The sequence below is a fragment of the Astatotilapia calliptera genome, chromosome 13 (genome assembly GCF_964374335.1).
Source record: "Astatotilapia calliptera chromosome 13, fAstCal68.1, whole genome shotgun sequence".
NCBI lineage: Eukaryota > Metazoa > Chordata > Actinopteri > Cichliformes > Cichlidae > Astatotilapia > Astatotilapia calliptera.
The window spans coordinates 31,732,799-31,754,723 of NC_137434.1; the positions used below are offsets into that span (position 1 = coordinate 31,732,799).

The 21,925-nt window shown below is 49.4% G+C and overlaps 1 protein-coding gene across 6 annotated transcripts in view; it reads right to left on the reverse strand.

Moving 5' to 3' along the window:
• Positions 1–21,925, reverse strand: part of bmpr1aa (bone morphogenetic protein receptor, type IAa) — a 39,494-nt gene that overhangs the window by 2,011 nt on the left and 15,558 nt on the right. The window contains exons 2-14 of one of the 6 annotated variants that reach the window (XM_080288090.1): positions 20,773–20,871; positions 10,753–10,857; positions 10,457–10,648; positions 8,590–8,883; positions 3,264–3,426; positions 3,075–3,177; positions 2,879–2,978; positions 2,669–2,756; positions 1,886–2,030; positions 1,355–1,547; positions 728–1,025; positions 476–651; positions 239–387 (exon numbers count right to left, since the gene is read on the reverse strand). In XM_080288090.1, coding sequence (XP_080144216.1) covers positions 239–387; positions 476–651; positions 728–1,025; positions 1,355–1,547; positions 1,886–2,030; positions 2,669–2,756; positions 2,879–2,978; positions 3,075–3,177; positions 3,264–3,426; positions 8,590–8,656 — 1,482 coding nt within the window. In that variant the 5' untranslated portion in view covers positions 8,657–8,883; positions 10,457–10,648; positions 10,753–10,857; positions 20,773–20,871. Of the gene's footprint in view, positions 1–238; positions 388–475; positions 652–727; positions 1,026–1,354; positions 1,548–1,885; positions 2,031–2,668; positions 2,757–2,878; positions 2,979–3,074; positions 3,178–3,263; positions 3,427–8,589; positions 8,884–9,064; positions 9,202–10,456; positions 10,669–10,752; positions 10,858–20,772; positions 20,872–21,052; positions 21,126–21,925 lie in introns of those variants that run through there. The other 5 variants (XM_080288091.1, XM_080288088.1, XM_026189440.2 and 2 more) reach the window with 5 other exon arrangements.

Genomic DNA, 21,925 nt, shown 5'->3' on the forward strand with positions numbered 1-21,925 from the left:
GACCGCATCGCCAACGTATTTATCCGCACACACAGTTCAGACATGAGGATGGCAGAAAGAGACCGGCGACAGGTCAGCGGAGGAATACGTTTGGTGGTTAGGTCAGATAGGAAGTAGTCCTGGTATTGGCTGCTGTTTTGAATCAAAAGCTCGAACTTTCCCATCAGGCTGGAATAAAACAAACATCCTCGACAGTCGGGAGAGAGACAAAGCAGACAGGAAGTAGTCCGAGCCTCACCTCGTCGCTGTTCCAGCGGTTAGACACCGTCGGCCGCAGGCCCTTAACACACACCACCTCCAGCATGTCCTCATACGAGGGGTCAGAGGGCACCGTGTCGTAGTACGGCAGCTGGTAGTCCTCCACGATACCTGCACAGGAAACAACACCTGTATTAACGTCAGAGCGGCTGACGCGCCCAACAGCAGCTGACGTTCTTCTTCTGGTGTGTGTGAGTGTGCGTTTGTTTGTGCGTACCCCCGGTGACGCAGCGTCGGGTCATCTCCCAGACGATGAGTCCGAAGCTGTACATGTCGGCCATGATGTAGGCCTGGAAGTGGTTCTTGTTGAGGCTCTCGTCGAGGACCTCGGGGGCCATGTAGCGTCTCGTCCCCACCCGGGTGCTCAGGGGGATGTCCACTTCGTTCGTGTCACTATGGCAACACAACGAGAGGTTAGGTCAGCTGAGGCCAGAACAGCCTGAGAATGCACCACGGAGCAAACGCGAACCTGTTGAACTTGACGGCGAGGCCGAGGTCGGCGATGCAGCAGGTGCCGTTCTTCTTGATCAGGATGTTCTTGCTCTTCAGGTCGCGGTGGGCGATGGCCGGCTTGCCCTGCGTGCCGTAGATCTCCGTGTGCAGGTGGCAGAGGCCGCAGGCGGCCGAGTAGGCGAGCCGCAGCAGCGCCTGCGTGTCCAGCGTGGTCAGCTTCAGGAAGTCGTACAGCGAGCCATTCTCGTGGTAGTCTGTGATGAGGAAGAGCTGCGTGAAGGCGCCCGTGCCCTTAATGTCCGCCGCGATGAAGCCTGCAGAGGAGGAAGGTAAAAACATCCACCTGACATTATTTACTTTATATTCGCCTCAGGCACCCGGAGACCATTTCTTATTGGCCCGTGGTTAACGCGGTCTCTCTCCTCCGACACTCTGAACTTTCATGAAGCTGAAATAATCGTTCAGCTGTTTCTGCTGGGCAGCGGCGCCGTGCATAATCAAAATTGGCGTGTTGAACGCTCTGAGTCCTCGGGCTCGGACGGCATCATAAAGCTGCTCAGAACCCACGACTCGCTTACCGCGGGTCACATGACCTGCACCGTAACTTCGTGAGAACGCGGGCGTGTTTGGCGCACGAGCCTACCGAGGATGTTCTCGTGCCTCATCAGGACCGTCTGGTAGATCTCCGTCTCCCTGAACCAGCTGGCTTCCTCTCGGGTGAAGAAGACTTTTACGGCGACCTTCTCTCCCCTCCAGCGGCCCAGCCACACCTCGCCGTACCGCCCCTTTCCTATCTGACGTACCATCTGGATCTGCTTGGCGATAGTCCGCTGCACCTGAGGACGCAGAAAGGAAGTTTCAGAAGGGCGCTCCGAGTTTCCTGGTCGTTAACGTGGTCTGTGACCTTTGACCCGTTTTAAAAACAAAGCTCTGTATTAGTGTGTGAGCCTCTTCTTTGACCCTCGAGCGTCCTCCGCCGCAGCCAGCGTCGCCGTTTTGATCAATGACAGCGATGACATCACAGGTGAAACAACCTTCACTTGTAATCAAACTGAAACTACCAGATAAAATAAAACTCAAAGAAACAAAAATAAATTCTAATAGAGAACAAAGTAAAGTCACTGCTGGTGCTGACTGTTCTTTAAATCAGAGCAGGTGTGTTTGTAGCTCCTACCAGCAGGGGGAGCCCTGAGCCGCTGCCTGAGCTCTGAGACTGATGAATGAGGTCTCTGAGCGACTCGCCCTCCCGGATGAAGACATCGTGCTCCTGGTCCTTATGGTTCTTATGATACCGCTGCCGGTCGCTCTTAAACTTATACCTGCACACAGACAGACAGACACACACACACACACACACACATCTCAGTTTGATTCATCAACAGTTTTACAAAAGGGTCCAAAGTGAGCATAATAAAAATGTCTGTGTGTGTTTACTACAGGTAAAAGTGAAGAAAATGTAAACAGGAAGCTGTCAGTTTTACTCTGAGAATGACTCCAAAATAAAAGCCTGAGCTAAGGAGCACTTTCTCTTTAACTTGACGTCTTTTTTTTAGGCTCAAATTTGACATGAAATATTTGCAGTTTTGCTTTCTGCTCACTTTCAGTCACATTATTTTGATTTTACTCGTATTCATTTCACATGTGATTTCCTGATGTTGCTGTTAGTTACTTCATTATTGCCTTGGATGTGTTAGTGTGTGTTGTGTGCTGGTTGAACCATTTAGTGACTGATCATTACGAGCAGTAAGAATTCACTACACCAGCCCACGTCAGGTGATTTATGCACGGCTATCGTCCTATCAGACATCAACAGGAAGTGAAAGCCAATGAGCTACAGACATGTCTGCGTTCCAACTAAACTGAAGTCTGCATCGCCGCCTCTCCCCGCCGACAGCAGCAGGTCCAACAGTCTCTGCTGACTCGAAGGTGTGCCGGTCGCTGCCAGGTGAGCTCTTACCTGTAGTAGTAAACCACGGTGATGCAGATCAGCGTGCAGCAGCAGACCGTCATGGAGATCAGGAAGGCCAGCCAGTGGGGGCTTCGTTCTGCGCGCGCGCACACACACACACACACACACACACACACACACACACACACACACACATTAGTCGCCTGTGCAGCTTCACGAGCTCACCTGCTTCACACCTGCATCTGTGTTCCACGTTACCGGTGGGGGCCAGCGGGGGCAGCGTGGGCTGCAGGTCTCTGTTGCACAGGTCTGTGTTGCAGCACTCGATGGTCCTCCTGGTCTGAGCGTTGGGGGAGTCCTGCCGAGCAAACGGAGCCAATCACAACAGCAGGTCAGGAGGGAGGAGACACAGAGGCGAGAAAAGTGACAGACACGCCCACACAGACCGGCTCACCTTGCACTGGAAGTGAGAGCCTTCATACTTCATGCAGCCGGAGGTGAGCTGCACATCTCCATGCTCGTCCTGCTCGATGATAGCGAAACACTGACCGTTCGTCCTGAAGACAGACATCATCATCATCATGATGGAGCAACGAGGACTCTACTCAGCAGTGACAGACTCTACTGCGCTGCTTCTACTCACTGGCAGGTGTAGTTGATGGCGTCGTCCGGGCAGTGACCCGAGCAGTAGCAGCTGAGGGATCGAGGGAGGTCCTCAGGTGCGATGGTGGGGCTGTCGCCAGGGCGCCGGGCCTCGGGTTTCACCCCCGTCCCCTGCAGGACGTGGTCCGGGTTCTGACCTGCGGCTGGACACGAAACAAACAGAAGTTAAAACATTTTTTAGTCTTTGGTGACGGCTGAGAGCAGCTCGGAGTGACTCCTGCAGGAGGTGAAACATTCTCCTCCATCAGCTGACGACAGCAGGAGCAGGACGGCTCCGTATAAGGACCACAGCAAACAAGACGGCGGGTCGGAGATCGCCGAGCAGAAATAAAGTTTGACGGTTTTTATGGGCGCGAGTGAATAGAATAGAAGAATAGAATAGAATAGAATAGCCTTTATTGTCATTGTACAGAGTACAACGAAATTGGAGTGCCACTCCCTTGGTGCAAGTTTCAATAATAAATATAAATGTAAAATATAAAAAGTACAAAAAAACAATCGTAAGTACTCAAACAATAGTATGTACGATATATACAGGATACAGCATTAATATAATGACAGTGACGGTATGAGTGGCGGCTCGCCTTCAGAGAGAGGATCAAAGGCAGAGACGGGGACGATGGTTCTTATCAGCTGTCTGCTCTTTATCTCAGTCCTCCTCTAATCCCCGCGCCTCCTTCTGCGCTGACGCCACCGCTCTCCTTCACGTTACTCCTCCTCCTCCTGTATTTGTCTTTCAGATCACTTTCAAACACCTCGTCACCTTCCTTCCTTCCTCAGAGTAAAGACGGCATGTGGACGTGCACGCCGTCATGCCTGGACATGAACTACCTGCTGGTAGCTCACCTCCAGTCCCGCCCTCCCCCTGCCCCTCCCCGAGAGTCGCTGTTACCGAATCACAGCTTTCATGTGCTGATCGTTTCCGTTTCCCTCCGAGAGCAACACAAAAGTTCATCCTGAGCAAAATCACCTCAAAGAAACTGATCATGCGATCATGTGACGGGGTAAAACAAACACCTGGATGCAGAACAGCTGGATCGTCTCTCTCAGCTCTTCAGTTATCGTCTGTTTCCTGTTTTTATTATCTGAAGTTGTGAAAGCGTGCGTCTGCGACGCCTCGCAGCACGTCATCACTTGCTTCCTGTTCGTTTTCTTTGGGGAACGCCTCTCGCTCTCACATGTTTGGACGTTCCTCCTCCTGCAAGGCTCGCCGTCGAGGCGGCCTAATGTCGCTGTTTCTGTTCGGACCACACCGGCTGCTCCAACCGTGCTCCGCCCTCAAGCCGCGCTGCCACTTTAAGAGCACGCAGGGGGAGTCAGATTACCCAGCGTCCTCTCTGCCAGACCTCAGTCTCCACTCCGGCGGCCGGCACAATTATTAAGCACACATGTGGACAGAGGCAGAGCAGAGGCTCCACCCGTCGCTGCCTTTCACCCAATCAGAGGCCCGAGGGGGCGGTTCATGAGGGCCTTCAGGTCTAGACAATGATGACATCACTGCTCGCCGATTTTTTTTCAGCAGAAAAAAAAAAAAAAAAAAAGACTTTAAATGATGGAGACGGTTGTTTGAAAGCTGAGATGAGCTGCAGTCGCATCAGTCTGCTCACTGATTTCTCCTGTCAGATGATTTCCAGCTTTTAGATTTTTAACTTAAATTATTTTTAACCTTCTGGGTGAAAAAGCTCAGCTTTATAATTCACACACTGAACCGTCTGCAGTCTGTAATCAAACACACGAGTCTTTAATTACTGCCTGTGCTGAGTCACAGTTACCTGCCCACCACACACCTGAGCTCCCACATTATGTCCTAATCCCGCTCTGCTCGCCGTCACGCCAACATCAGCTCTTAACTTATTTACAATAAACAGCTTTAAGGTTTGATTGATTTTAATCTCACACTTGTTGTAAACATCAGCTGTGACCGTTTGAATATTGAGCAGAAACACACGACTCCTCATTTATGCTCTAACTCCACGTGTTATTTTATTTATAATCTCTTCGTCCTTATTCCCACTGTGGACTCGTCATGAAACATGGTTTCCTGTGTCCCGGCTGCCTCCTGTGGGCATCACTGTGACCTGAGTGCTGTCTGAAGGTGGAGGCCTCCATCTTTCCTTCATTCTCAGTGGTGACAGTTTGTCTCCTGTAAGGAAAATATTCCCGTGAAACCATAGAAACGGGAATATAACCCTTTGATCTAAACCATGTGGATCCTCTCACTCGGCTCCTCCTTTGTTTGTCTCCACTTTTACAACGCGAGCCCGTCGAGCACCGCCTCCCTCCCTTCCTCCTCCTCACCAACTTCCTGCCGGGGATGTTTATGCATTCGTGTTGCCAAGGTGACAGAGAGCAGCTGAAAAGCTTCCCAGCGAGCGAATTAACAACCTCGTTATAACCCTACAACGAGCAGCGCCGTGGAGAGGACGCGAGGAGTCTGAGTAGGAGTTAACACGGAAACACGGACGCAGCAGGAAGAGCGCGAGGAGCTGCTCCCAACAGCCGCGGCGTCGTGCTGCAGGAGGTTTGTGGATTCACTGTGATGTCACCACAGCTCTGTACCAAGTCAACCACTGCTGAGAGGGCGGGGCCTCGCCTGACTGACAGCGCTGACGGAGGAGAGGAAGTCAAAACTAGAAGCAAACAAAGTCTCTCCGCAGCAGCAGCTCCGCCCATCAGTGTGAAACCGACCATCACGCCTTCCAGCGGCACAGCAGCTCGCAGTGCACACGGCACGTCTCCGAGGACAACGGCGAGTGTGATGGCCCGTCAGCCCCGGGGGAGCAGCTGGTTTGGACCCTGCAGCTCGCCGTCTCATCAGGAAATCTGCTGGCCAATGAAAGACAACCATGGACTTGACCCGCCCATCCACAGGCTCATCTTTGGTTTCTTCAACATCCTCGGGATAAAGATGGCCAACAGACGGCAGTGACCTTTATCATAACTCAAAGATCAGATGAACGAATGACTGAGCCACAGCCTGACAGCAGGTGGGAGAATGTGCTGTGATTACCTGTGTTTATGCTGCTTTAGAGAGAAGCCCCGCCCCCAACATTCAACTGACTCTGCCCTCCAAAATAAAATATGAAGTGTGCCGCCGCCGCCACGGCAGGGTCCGCAGAGAGGAAACAAACACCGCTTCCAAGGGTGAATAAGTATCCGGAGGGATTGACGGATATTTCCGGAGAACAATGGCTGTTTGGAGAGTGCAGCGCCGCCAACAGCTCGTACAGGAAACGGTTAATGTGCAGAGAGGAAGTGAGAGCGGCAACAATCAGTTCAACAGCTTCCTGCAGGGAGGGGAGGGGCTCAGAGCGCCGCTCCAGCCCTCGCTGTGAAGAAAATAGATCCGCTTTCTCCTCAGAACAACGGCTCAAATATTACTATGAACTTATTTTCACATCCAGTGTCTTTAAAGTCACAGGTGTGTGTGAGCAGCTAACTCAGGTATGATGATGTCACAGCGAATCGTCACGGACACGGGGACACGAGCTCGGGACAGCAGAGCATCTATGACACATTTCACTGCCCAGCGTGTCTCAGCTCACCTGTCGCAGGTGTACAAGGTACTTATTGAAAGATCCTGACTGATCAGTAAAAACTCGTCATTGAACAAACGCACACACAGTATTAAAGGTGGACGCAGTCTCCGTTTGAACACGACGAGCTTTTCACCTGGCCACCAGGGGGCGCTAGCTGTGGCGCCCAGGAAGTCGTCCCTGTGTCCGACCTCGACTCTTTCCTGATGGTTTATGGGCTCAGACTGAAGACGGCGTTTTTGGTAAATTTACAGACACTCAGAGAGCTGCTCATTGGCTGACGAGCCTCCGTCTGAGTCAGAGCAGTGACGTTAACACGTCAGCTCCACCTCGCCGTCACTTTGTAAACGTCACAGACACAAGTGGCTTCCTGACGGAGTGAAGGCGGAGTCAGCATGCGAGAAGGTGGATGGAAAAACAGTTTGATAAGACGGCGGAGAGTCGCTCCCTTCCTGAGATTACAGCCGGCTCTTATCAGCGGACTCTGGGTGTTTGGAGGTCAGAGAGTGGCGAGGGAGGGGACGACCTCTCTCACATCCTCTAACTCAGATCCACGCCAAGCTGGAACGCCTCCTCCGCCCTGAGACAAAGTTACAGAACAAAGGACTCAAACATAAGGCCCACGGGCCACAACCGGCCTTACAAAGGGTCCAATGTGGGCCACAGGAAGGAAAATGTGGAAATGCCAAAGAACCCGGCCATAAAGTCGGAACTTTTACGGCATTTTCATCGGTTTTACAGCCTTTTTATTAACGCCTGTCTGTTTCTTTTCCCCCACAGTTTACAGTAAAGTTACTTCCACACAGCGATCGATATTTTCTGTACGTTTTCTTACTTCCTCAGCCCAAAGCAGCGTGCAGACGGCACATCTCAGGGACTACATGTGTCTTCATCAGCTGTCAGGTTAAAGCGGTTTAAATGCATGTTTATGATTATAATACATTTAAAAGGATCCAAACAGCAGCTTCAGTGAAGCTCGTCTCCACCTGCAAACATCGAGCAGACGTCGGCTGCCATCGATCTGGAAAAGTCTCCCCTGTGAATAACCCACAGATGCCGAATTCAATGTGCGGGAAGAAGCTGCTGGGAATATTTTATCGGAAGCAGGAGGAGCGGCGTGACATTTCTGTTTCTGTCCTTATCGGTCGGCAGACACTTAAAAACAGCTTAAACAAAAGGCTGCTGTGTGCACAGGGAGGGGGGCGCCGCTTACAGACGAGCCCCACGGCGACTCTGTATGCTAACGTCGCCTGAAGTAGCGCTTATCTGCCGAGGACAAACTGAAGGGTTAATGAGTAACCGAGCAGCTCGTGGGTCAGAGAGGACACGTCTGAGCCCAGCGACACTAACTGGGACCATCGCAATCACACAAAAGACACGAGAAACGATTAATAAAAAAAAAAAAGATGGAGCTCAGGTGGAGTCCATGTGACCGGGAGACAGGAAGCTGTCACCAAACCGCAGCCTGATGAGGTCACTGGCAACAAAACGTGAAGCAGGAAGAGCCCAAGCTCAGTGATTAACAGCAGCTAAACTTTCAGAATAAAAGCACAGGTTTGTCCACTAATAACTGGATCATGTAGCTGACATATGAAGCCTTAAACATGTGGCCTTTCACTTCCTGTTTCTAAGTCTGACCCTGTGAGAAACACGCTGCCTGGTGCTGGTTCTGATGACGGTCACCATCATCTCTGTCCGTTGTGTTTCTGTGACACTGAAAAACAAACACTGGCACAGCTGCTCACTCCAACCAGCTTTTAAACATCTTACCGTCAGTTCTGAGGGACAGCAGCAGAGCGACGGCCGTCACCGCCACGCAGACCGGTAGACCTGGCATCCTGCAGCAGGCCCGGACCGACCCGACTGGGTCCCACACCGTCAACAAGACCTTCTGAAGTGCTGGTCTGGGCGTGGAGAAGATAGTGTTATTGTTCTACGGCAGGAGTCTGAGGAGCAGGGAGGAGCTCCAGATAGAGGCAAGGGGAGGGTGGAGGTAATGGGGTGAAGGGCAATATCACAAAAACAGGTCCTCCTGGGTCTCACAGGCTCTGTGGGTCCAAAACCCTGAAGAAGAGAGAGAGAGAGAGAGATAGGGGATTCAGTAAGACTTCAACATCAGCTGATCAGGAAAGCCTCAGATCCATCCCCGCTGTCACAGGGCGAGAGAGCACTACAGACAACCCTCTTTTATTATAATTAGTTTCATTATTCATCTCTCTGGTGTTCGAACACTGTAGGTGCTCACGATTCTCAGAGGAAACATTTCTGCGCTCTTCCAGCTCCAGAGCTTTCCTCCCTGCTCTCCTACGGCAGCTTTGCATGATTCTCCGGTGAAAATAATCCTCCTTTATCTGATCCTGGGCCTCGACGCAGCCCCTCAGTTGATCCTGTACGAAACGAGCGGCTTCAGCAGCTTTCTGTTTCTGCAGCGTTGTAGTTATTAACTTTAATAACACTTCTTTCAAAAAAAAGGTGCGTTTCCAAAACACTTACACACACACACACACACACACACACACACACACACACTTTGGGCCAAAACATTAGAATCACCTGCTCACATGAGAGCGATGATGATGATGATGATGATGATGAGAGCATGCTCCTCAGCGTGCCGTGACCTAGTGACCCTGGCCGCCCGGCGCTGGCCTCCAGGGCCCGACTAACTACCCGACCATTTGTCCGGGGATGTTCTGCAATTACCGACGCTCGGGTCCTGCGCAGCTCTAATAACGTAACGTCGCAATTAGTGGGCGCCGAGAGAGGGCCAGAGGGGTGTGCGAGGGAATTAGCGGCGATGCGTGGCCGGTGTCTGTCACTTTTTATTTGCCCTCGGGCCTCAAACGGGTCCGACCTGTGACCCACTTTTCACACATCTCCAGAGAGACGGAGAACAAAGACGCACACACGGGACGGCGCCCAGGGCGGGTCGAGCGTACACGACAAACACGGCTTCAAATCCGAGGACAGGCATCGCTGAACGGTTTATTAATATTTACTAAACATTAATGCAAGAAAGCACATTTAGACACATTCTGCTGTTTGTCTACACAAACAGCAGAATGTGTCATCATGTATGGAAGGCTGAAGCTGCCAATGTGACTCATGACCCATTTAATTAAATAATGCTTAACATTATTTATCATCACTGAATTATTGATTTGGGGGGTTTTGGCTCCTCACACTCCCACAGCCACCCACCCAAGTCAACCCCACGACACAGTCTGAAGTACACCCATTTTCATAACTGCAATAAAGTCATAAACAAATCTTTAAAACTGAAAACAAGCTGAATCCATCCAATAAACCTTGTGTTGGTGGGACACAGGAGCTGTGCTGTGATTGGTCAATCTGTTATTAGGTTTTATGCTGCGAGGCAACGGAGGTAAACTATGTGCTAATTCCACTTTAACAGAATTACAACGTTTAGCAGGAAGTTAGCAAGTTAGTTCCACCTAAAGCTGATCCACGATGTTCTGGACACGAACGAAAACAAAACTGGACGGCGTGTTAGAGAGACGACATCTTTTTACCCTCCAGTCCCGCCCTGCCCGAACATTCACACTCAGGATTTACTAAAGGTGTGTGTGTGTGTGGGCGTCTCTGAGTCGATATCACAGAGTGAAAAATTCTTCACCTCTTCGTCACAACAAAACCTCCAGTTTGTTTGCGGCTCTTCGCTCCATTTAAAGCCGACGGCGTGCGGCGATAACGCCGTCAGACGGGGCGGGCAAGTCGAGGCAGGCTCGGGACAGACCATCTGCTGCGACCCCCTCGGCACAGGAAGCACGCCTCCCCCAGCCGGTAATCGCCTGACACGTCCACTTCCCTTTGAAAACACCCACGGCTGTTATCACAACTGAAACGCACAAAAACACACAAAGTCGCCGTGGAGACCAAGACGCCAGAGAGACAAACGACTGAATCTGTCACCTCGCAGGAAGATCCTCAGACGCAGTTCACAAACGCTGCGGGTGAACTTTCACTCCTCCTCCTCTTCCTCATCGTGTTCAGACTCGTCTCCAACTTCTCGCTCTGCTGCAGTCAACAACAAACGCCTTTCTTCAGCATGGCGCTCATACCAGCAGATATCAAACTTCCAACCCACTGCAGGCCGAGATAATCGGCTCAGACTCGGGCTGCGGCGGCCTCCTCATCCTCCGCAGCTGTTTACAGTAAACAGGCTGAACTTACAGCACAAAACCCTCCAGCAGCCGCTGGCTACAAACAGTCTGTCCACTCAGGTTCGTCTGCACAGCGACGCCTTTGAGCAGCACATGGTTCAGAAGAACCAACCACTCAGGTAACCAATCCACACACAGGAACTCTGGGCTACTGCCACATTAGGACGTCCTCACAGCACTCCCACGACTCTGAGCATGAATATTCATCGATGCTAACACGAGAAGAAACAGTAACAACCATCTGTGAAAAGAGCAGCTGAGCTCCAAGCACCAATCAGCACAGAGGTCTTAATCACATGACAGGAAGTGTGCGCAGGTAAAACCAGTGTTTAAAATGGTAAATGGCCTGCATTTGTATAGCGCTTTTACTCAGTCCCTAAGGACTCCAAAGCGCTTTACACTACATTCAGCCATTCACACACGGTTTAAGAAGAACCGCTTCACGTAGAGCAGAGAAAGAAAAAACTCAACAGCTCACCTGAAATTCTGCATTTGAGCCTTCAGGGCTTCAAATCCCTGCGTCACCTGCGTAGCTGCACAGGTGCTCTCCGACGTCCACAGATGCTTTTTGCCCATTATTAAAATTCAAACGTAAACTCATCAGTGAGTGCTGGTACATAATCTGCACACATGTAAACTGAGCAGGTACTACTCCTGTGTACTTCTATTCTCTGTGACCTGCGACCCTGGAGGGGCCCTCCAACCCTACTTTGGGAACCAGCTGCCAGATTAAATCTCTTTCTTTACACAAGTAACGAAACACTGTGGATGTGTTCAAAGGAAGAGAAGCATTCAAATCTGAAGCAGGAGAATAACCGAATGAAAGCACGGGGTGAGATAAGAGCAGAGACCTTCGCGTGGGCACGTCATTTTATGACTCATCAGCTGTTATTCATCAGCTTTGAAAGGCCAGAAAACAAAGTTAAAGGTGATGTTTGCAGATTTATTCACTCTGGATTTCCCCAGACCCGTAAAACAGAACGTCTAAATTCAAAAACAGGGCTTCCATAAATGAAGGTGCTGCCTGCAGTGGGATTCAAACCCACACCCTAACCCCTCCCTCTCTCGTCTCCTCAGCTAACAGAGGTTAATGTAGCGTAGCTGCTCTGGCGAGCTGGACGTCACGCCGGCGTCCTGGAGGAGGAACATTCACCGTGATGGTGGGAATGAAAGGAGGTATTGTTGGCAGTCCCACCTGTACAGAATAAACCGCCCTTATAGGGAACCACTGAGCCATAGCTGCCCCCCCAGGGGAAGGAATTTGAGGTCACGCTGCTCCGGGGATGCTGGGAAATTTGGTGGGATGAAACCCAAGCAGCGGGTTAAGACTTGTGGAGAAACAGTCCTTTAAAAGGCTTTTATGGAACAGGGCGGCTTCGGGTATAACAACTTTTCATTCGGCCATAAAACTATGAAGTAAAATGATATCTGTGCTGGAGGCTCAGGATACACAGTTTTACTCTGATTACTTTTATTATTGCTGGCGTAGCTTCCTGTCTGACAGCTTGTTCTGGATGCTCTCGTGAACGTCAGCGTTTCAGAGCTCAAGCTGCTTTTGTACTTGTTTCAGCTCCACGATGATGATGTCAGAATGACCATAAATGGGGCTGATTAATGATTTGTTTTTGGCGTTCTGTGGTCAGGGTTTCATTTACCCAAATATAAAAGGCGTTTCTTCAAACAACAAAGATTCGTTAACAGCTGTGCCTACATGTGCAGTCACAGCCACGCTGCCCAGTTAAAGGCAGGAAACCCGATCCTGTGGTTGTAGCTCCTGGTATCGATGCAGATCGCTGGACGTTTGTGGAGAGATCTTCACAAATACACATCAAGCTGGAATCACAAAACCTGTGAGTCGTCTTAGTGTTCTAAAAAAGCACTCACAGGCATCCTTGTGGATCCACAGAAGGATTTTCAGCTCGGATCTGTACGTTTGAGTTTGGCCTGTCCCAGTGCAACCAGAAGCAGACCGGCCTGTGAGTCAGCAGGTAAATCTTTTTTTATTTTTTAAGTATTTGATGGCAGCTTTCAGCACTTCCCCCACTTCCCGTTACAGGAAAAACAAAAGCCGAACATGTGTTGTTCAGTCACGTGGCCTAAATGTTTCAGTCAGTTTTAATGCTACCAGCTCGCTGAGGAGAGAAACTCCCGGGCAGCTCCACTCTGATTTACAGACCTTCCAGCTCCTCCGAGAGCTGTAAAAACGCTGTAAAACGACACTGGATGCTGGCAGGGAGGGAGAGGTGGGGTGAAGGCATTAATAATCCAGCCCCAATACTGCCCCCCTCTCGATGGACTGCAGGGTGAGGGGCCAGACATCAATAATCAAGCTTTAATGCGCCTCCACTTCCTGTGCTGGAGGAGCGGCGGCGACAGACTAAATAAACACTACTGAGAGCTGATTGGAGGAGCCAGCAGCTCCTGCGCTCAATAAATAAATGCAGTAATGAGAGAGATGGGCATCAGGGGCGGTGGTGCAGGAGAATATTAGTGGGACTGGGGTGGAGGGATGGACGGAGGTGCTTTTTCCTTCTGCTGAGTTCCATCAAAATCAAATCACAACCTGGACAGGCTGAAAGAATATTTCTGTGAAATCAAACGGACATTTTTCTAACCTCTCAGTCTGAGCTCCACTCCATCAAACTTTCCACTCGGCCTGAACGAGCTGATAAAATCTGAGCCGTCGTGAAAATCAGGATGAAAAACAAAGTGGATTTAATTTCACACATGCAAACTCAACGTTTCAAGAATCTGCTGAAGGAAAAAGATGCTAAAACATTCAAGTTACTCATTTCATGTTAAAAAAATGAAAATAAAACCATCTGAATAAGGACAGTGGACTCTAATGTGTTAAATACTTACAATTATCATTTATTTCTTACCCGACACCAGCTCGGGCTGTTTGTCAAAAGCTCTGAGGTAAAAACATGAGCCCCGTCGTTCTGTCCTTTTAGCCCGAGTTTGTATCGAAGCACGTCTGTGACAGCGAGAGCATCAAGGCTGCCTGTTCTCAGTTACGAGGCTTCCTGAGCCGATTTCAGGAGGTCCGTCCGTTAGCTGCAGCAGTACAGCTGTGTCCTCCTCGAGTGAGCGACACCAAGAAACCACCCACATGTGTGTCCCACAGACCCAACTCAATTCAAACCTCTCCTCTCCTGTATCAGGCCCTAAACGTATTTAACATGGGAGTCTGTGTTCACTGCATCATTCCATGTTTGGCACTCATCACCACCTGCACTCATGTATATATCTATCTACTTAGCACTTTTAATTCTTATTTTTATGTCTATTTAAGCGTTATATGACAGTATGTTTGCACTAAGCACCGCAGCAATTTCCTAATGTTGTAAACCTGCTCAACATTTGGCAATAAAACCCTTTCTGATTCTGAGTCGATGGGGACTGACTGCTGGAGCCTCCGGTGGACACTAGAGGAACTGCAGTTTGAGCTGCTCTGGCGTTTGGTTTGGGGCTAAGGCCGTCCTTATGCTCGCTGCGTTGCGAGAGTCTCGGGTGTCACGTGACCATCCTCACATCGTGAGGCCATCTTTGCAGTGCATCGTGTGAGCACAGTCATGCCTGTTTTTGGCACGTTTAATGACAATGCTGCACAGAAGCTCAGAGACACACGGATGTTGGAACTGTTTGAAAACTTTTTTGTCAAAAGAATTTTGTAAAAACAGTTTCTGGTCTTCTGGTTTTGACTTCTCTTCATCAGCACGTGTGACATGCTACTGTCTGAGTGGTGATGTCTATCGTTTAGGTGAACACTGCAGCGGCAGCGAAGGCTCTACTGGCACCATAAAGCCTCGTCTGAGCACGGGAGCCTGAATGGGCCAAACTGACCAGCTACCCTAACCCTTTATCCCATCACTCCCTCTCGTTCTTTCCTCCTTGCTCTCCTTTGCTCCTCATCTTACTCCCTCTTCTCCTAGCATGCTCCATTTGCTGCCTTCCCTTCTCCCCCTCCTCTCTCCCATCCTTCCAGCTTTCCATCAGGTTTCTCTTTCTCGCCTCATCTCTCTCTGCCTCCATCTTGGCCCCGTTCCCCGGCCCCTCCAGGGGCCCCCTCCTTGCAGGCGGGCCTCTGGGTGCTGCAGCAGCCTCCTGTTGGTGTCGGTGCCCTGCCTGACATGCCTTTCAGGGCCTGGGAGACTGCAGGCCAGACTTTCTGGCTCCACTGCCATTGTTTGCCTGGCTGCTCTGTGCCTCTTCCCTGGCGATGGATTAGCATAAGAATACCCAGAATACCCCGAGCCCCGGTGAGCAGTGCTGCGGGCCTCTTCCCCCTGCATCTTCCTTCTCCTAATCCTATTCTTCTCCATCTTTATCCTCCATCTAATCCCAGAAATTAACTCAAACGCACCTTTTCTTCTTCTTCCGTTGGGTTTATTAGCACTTTATTAACAGGATGAACTTTAAGCTGCCATCAGGTGACCCTACATGCAGATGTAACATGACGTCAAGGCCAAGAGCAACTCAGATGTCTTCCAGACTCTTATTAAGTAAGATTTATCATGAGAGGGCTGCCAGCACAGACACAGACTGCCAGAGCTTTTATTCTGAAAGCATCTTTCAATTTGTCGATGACATCACAAAGAGCTGATTTTAGTGTCCGAGTCTGACCCGTTGGTGCGCTCGCAGAAGAAAACGATGCTTTTGGTTTAAACTGAATGATTTGGGGGAATTGAAGCACAGAGTGCCTGAGCCTCACTTCAGTGGCACACGCCCTCACCGTGTGTGTGTGTGTGTGTGTGTGTGTGTGTGTGTGTGTGTGTGTGTGTGTGTGCGCGCGCGTGAGGCAGAGCGGGCAGCAGCGAGGCTTAATTTCATTAGAGGCCGACAGAGGATCTGCAGAGCGGCTGCAGCACCAAACCGGAGGAGGAACATTTACTTCAACTCTTCATCATCGTGTTACTGCAGCACAGATTACCCACAATCCACAGGGGCAGGGGCAGCGCAGGTTTACGGGATCTTTATTTTATTTTTATTTTTTTATCAGTACGATCCGTTTATTGATTACGATCAAAGCTGGAGACAGAGGCTACCACGGGTCCCAGTTATATGATAATACAGCAGATCCGCTTAGTTCAGGATCCCTAAGCGTTTTTAATCATGCTAATCGCCATAGAAACAAGTCCATCCATCACTCCCAGTGCTGTGTGCCACGGCTGAGTCATAAAACAAACACACTCGGATCATAAAAACAACATTATGATCCTGAATCGCACGCCTGAGGGGAGAGGACGCTCAGGCAGCCCTCCCAGTTAAACCAGTTACCTCCACCAAAGTGGCTTCATGGGAGGTACTAAACATGCCGACCCCAGCCATCACGAGGTACCCCCCAACATCCAGATTTACCCCCCCATCCTCCCCCAAGGTCATAAATCCAATCAGAGGCACAGCAAACAAACACACAACAGCACTAAAAGTAAAACTTCTCAGAGACAACGGCTCATCGCGCACATGCACGCACACACGCACGCGCACACACCTCAAATCAGATGCATAATGAAATCATATATTTAATATTTCAGTCTGAAGGTAAATAAAGCAAACTGCATTATCCAAACCCAGTTTATTTCTATAGCACGTTTAAAAACAACGTTTGCCCAAAGTGCTGAACAGAAGCACAAGATACAACCACGGACACTCACATAAAACCATATCAACTCAAGCCAGTCTGAACACTATTGAAAAAAGCTGCGTTTCCAAAAGCATTTTAAAAACAGGAAACGAAGATGCCCGTCTAATATTTAAAGGCAGCGTATTCCAAAGTTTTGGGCTCGTTCTCTACGTTTAAGCCTCGATTTTGGGACAACAACAGCAGCTGATCTGAGGGTCCGTGAAGGAATATAAGGCTGAAGTAACTCGGAAAGGTATGAAGGAGCAAGACCATTAAGGCATTTATAAACCAGTGTTAGGGCTTAAATTAATTCTGTGATGAACAGGAAGCCAATGAAGAGAAGACAGGACAGGTGTTACATGTTCATAGCTGAAGATGAGCAAGAGATCGTTGGCCGACTCCAGAAAACAGCATTACAGCAGCCAAGCCGTGTTGAGGCAGGCATGATTACCTGCAGCTCTCCTCTCAGTAATTTTCAACTTTCTGAGCCCCGCCCCATCTGTCCACAAAAGCCCCGCCCATAAACCCCATCCAAAGCTCAATTCACATGGGCTTCATATATAGCACCAAATCAGTCCGCGTGAGGTAAAGACCTACAACCACACAGAGGAAACCCGACACTCTTGGCAACAGTGGGAAGGAAAAACTCCCTTTTAACTGTCTTGTGTGATGCACCCTGCAGGGGCACGTGGAGCAAAGTCTGTCTGCCCAATCACAGCCTTGCTTTATCACTTTTATAGCCAGCAAATTAAATAATCTGTTTCTGAGCGAGAGTAGGATTTCTGTTTGTAGCCACAGTCAGCTGATCTCTGCTGCATTTCGATTAACAGCCTCCTCCTTCACCTCCCCCTCAGACTCGCTTTTCACTTCGCCCTCCCCCCATTCCTCCTCCAAATGTTGCTGGAATGTGGGGAGCAGGTAATGGAAAACACCGACCCCCACCCTGCAGCTCTCCGGGCCAGGAAACCAGCGTCCTGCTGGCATTTCACCACGCAGCAGAGGAGAGGTCCAGAATTTTAGCACATATTTGAAACACAGAAAAACCTGTGAAAAATATAAAGAATCACAAAGGAGAACACGACAAACGTTAGGAAGTCAACCAGTTCAGCTCGTACTGAAACACTTCTATCATTGCTGAATGTAAACGGGGTTAAATGGGACTGTGCTTTACGTTACTCTCCCCTCATGCTGGATCAAACAACCTCAGCTTCCACACTTTCCTTCTTTAAACAGAGCGTTTATCACATCCTGCCACAGTTATCACAGATCTTTGGCCCATCCATCCGCCCTGGGCTCCTCTCTACAGTTATAGTGAAGCCATGCTACAAACAGAAACACTCTCACTCTCTGGACGTCCTCTTCCAGTAGGGGGGGTCACGCTCAAGCTCATCCAGAGAAAACGAGGCTCTATGGAGCTTCTGGAGATGTTCACCATGTTAGACAGAAGCAGGTGGGCTCTGTTCACTGACGACCGTCTGTTTCTGTTTGGTGGGATTAACAGAAGTTCAGACTGGCTGCACAGCTCTGCACCAAAGTGCACTGAAGGATGTGCAGCTTGTTTCTGGTGGAGCTAAAACCGTCTCATCCCAGTATGAAGGAGGGGAAACTACAGAGACCTGAGCGCCAACAAGTTTTCCCACACACAATACAACTAAAATATGACGGTAACTTTGTGTGTGTGTGTCCATGTGTGTGTGTGGGTGTGTGTGTCCATGTGTATGTGGGTGTGTGTGTGGGTGGTCTGGTCAGACTGGACTGTGCAGAGAGGCTGGATGGTTTCATTCACCGTGTCACGCTGAAAATGCAGCCAGGCCACAAACGACACGATACAGGTGGTCCTGTGTGTGTGTGTGTGTGTGTGTGTGTAAACTGCAAATATGGATATAAAAATAAACTGAGCCAAAAAAGTGTGTTTTTTGCCAGTGTTTGTTAAAGAGCCATGTGACACTGTTAATGATGCCCTGCACTCATCAGTGTATCACTCAATGACAGATCAGTGTTCACACTAACCAGCACTGGCCTGGTTCAAGCACACTGGTCCATCATCATATAGTAGGGTGTATTTACTGGTCCAATCACGATCGAGCAATTAGGCCTGAGGTACAAAACGTCACTGAGATGTAGTTTAGAAATCACTGATCGTGAGTTTCAGCTAAAGCTCATAAATCTTCTTTGCATGGACGCCTGGACGTTAGACTAACAGCTGGGACATCTCACTCATGGCTTCACTGCAGTTAATGATGGTTAATCAGCCAACCAGGTCAGTGCTCATCGTCAGCACGTCCACTGAGGTGGCTGTACAGTAATGACATCAGTCATTAGTTTAATTAACATTTTCACAGCTTCCTTCTGTCGACTCCTGAGAGCAGGAACGATGTGAGGCCTTAAATTATTTCAAAACAGGTGAAATATACACTTTTAATCTGTTGTTACTGCTGCTGCTTTCATCTCTCCACGTTTGTTTATCTCAGATCCATCCACGAGCTGTGATGAACTCAGTTTTCCCCGAGCATTCGTCGCCACTCGTGACTTTCCTCGAAGTATGTGACTGCGTGCTGAAACCAGGCCGACTGCTGCCTTTGTTTCAGCGCGCGGTGACTCAGGCGTCTGAGTTTGAGCTCGCTGACAGACCTTCAAACAGAGCCAGCCAGTCTGCAGCACCAAATCGCTCCCATATGTCCCCGAGGAGCTCTGCCCCCCCACCTCCACGCTTCATTCACATGCGGCGGCGCGCAGGGCAAACCTGACAGGGTTCAACTGCAGTCAGGATTCCAGCTTTAACCGAGTGACAAAGAACATGTCAACAATCTCCAAAAATAGCAAACGAATGTCAGACGCAGCCGATTACGTGAGCGTCTGATAAAGTGTTCTCTCAGGCTGACTGCTAATGGCCGTCCTGTCACAGATAGCTACGCTGATAATAAAACACTAACAACGAGCTGGCTTTGCTGTTTTTCAGAAACATCAGTGAATAACCGACTGAAGGAAGCCAAAGAATCAGACCGTCTGCAGCTGTAACACTGCGTCGCATCAAAGTTAACCCTGAAGGCAACACGAGCCAAACACAGAGATTACAAACAAACAGGAGCTTCAAGTTTTTTCACTTTTAACAAAAGAGGAAAAGAAATGAAAACGTCTTCATGCTGAACACCGTCCGGCAGTCCTCGCAGCACGTTACCTGCATTACTGTCGACCCGATTATGATTACAGAGCCCAAAGAGCAGCGAGGCCACCTTCATCATCATCATCATCATCTTCACAGTAACTCATTCCCCTGCTGAGACCTGAGCAGTATTTCGATATTAGTTAGAGCCCTAATTTGGTGTGACATTACATAATGCCTCTCCAACTCCTGTAGCCCCGCCCCCATCACAGAAAACTGTTTTTTCCATTTTAACGTGTTCGTCTAATCCTTTCAAACACCCAGTGACACCAGCACTAACTGACCGAGGCCAGCCGGACGCAACGGCAGCAAAGCGGTGCGAGCATGCGTCCCCGCCCACTCTGATTAGGCTGTACTAAGGTGTGTGTGTCACGATTCAGCCCAAAAATATCAGACAGAAGCGCCGAGCTGACAGGATCCTCCTTTCCAACCTGACTGTCAACATTTTTGACCTTTAAAAGATCAACAGCACAGAGACGATCAAACCGGAGAACACAAAAAAAAACTGTCATTGAGGGAGATTTAACCTTTTACACACATTCCAGAGCTTTTCTTAAACACTTCCCCTACAACACACACACACACACACACACACACACACACACACACACACACACACACACACACACACACACACACACACACACACACACTCTGATGGAGATGCAGCCATTGGCTTGCTGTAATCAGTGCTCTTCCTGCTCTGCTGTTAATCAAACCACATGACAGCTCCAATGACCCAATCAGAGCCTGCAATTAAAAGCCAGGAAGCCTCCTGATTGGCCAGCCTTTTCTTAAACAACCCTAGGGTCAAAGGTTAATCTCCTTGAAGCGCAAGACAGGCCCAGGCAATCAGAGTAATCACCGCAGCCGTCCACAAAATATAAAGTTTGTTTGTATTTTCTGCAGATGTGACACATCAGTGTAGTGTAGTGTGTGTGTGTGTGTGTGTGTGTGTGTGTGTGTGTGTGTGTGTGTACCTGACTGTTGAGTCCATGGTGGAATAATGTGCCTCTCGGTACACGGCTCCATGGGAAACGTAGTGTAGAAGTCAGATCAAGCCAACATCACGGCGGCAGCTGAGAGAGAGGAAAACAACGACATGGTTATAACTCAGTGATGATCATACCTGCAGCACGTGTACCTGATTAACATCATCAATCATCATTAAGGCGGCAGCGTTTTCTGCCTGGCTGAAAACCCAAACAGAGGTCAGGAAAGCACGGGTTCAAATCAGTCCGGATCATCGTCCTCACTGACTGATGAAAGTGTTCCCAGGAGCCTCGAGGACCAAACGCCACCTTCCAAGACTGTGCACCCTCTGAAGGACCACCTTTAAAAAAAAAATCCTCCTTAAGCTCTCCGGGCATGAACGCAGCTCATCATTAGCTCAGTGTTGATGTCAGATAAGTGGAACAGCGTGGCTGACAGACGGGGAGCCTCCTCCTCGCCTCCTCGGGCACAGAAGCCTTTTTATCTGAGCGCAGAGGCCTCCTCAAAGGAGGCTTTATGCAGCCGAGGAGGCCCATGTCCTCAGAGCAAATTAATATTCACACCCAGAGAGCCGAGAGGAGGAGAGTCCAACACCGAGGACTGACAGGAAGCTGCTCACACCACAGCCAGTCTGACAAAATAAGAGTCAGGTCCAAGTCCAGAAACCAGAAATAATAATTGTTGTAGAAGTAACAACAACAACAACAATAATAAAAAACAATAACAACAACAGCCACCTGTTGCCTTTTTTTCTTCGGCTCGAGTTGAGTTAAACAGCGAGTGAGTCTGAGCTTTAATGGAGCTTAAAATCCAGCAAAATCACTCACACACACACGTATATAAAATATATATGTAAAAAAATAAAAATCACATTCAAACTGTGAAAGTAGTCCAAAATGCTACAGAGCAAATTACTAATCACACAAATCTGAACAAACTGCTGTAAAGGTCAAAGGTCAGGGCCCTAAGTGAGCAGTCCCTCCTCCTCACACTACACCTACGTGCAGCTGCCAAAACTAATACTCAGCTAGAGGTTCGGGCTCTTACTATGGGATGTCCCCACGAAGATAGCAAACCAGACGCGCGCGTGTGTGTGTGGCAGAAAACCCCGTCAGCGGTGAGTTATTATAGAAGAGAAGG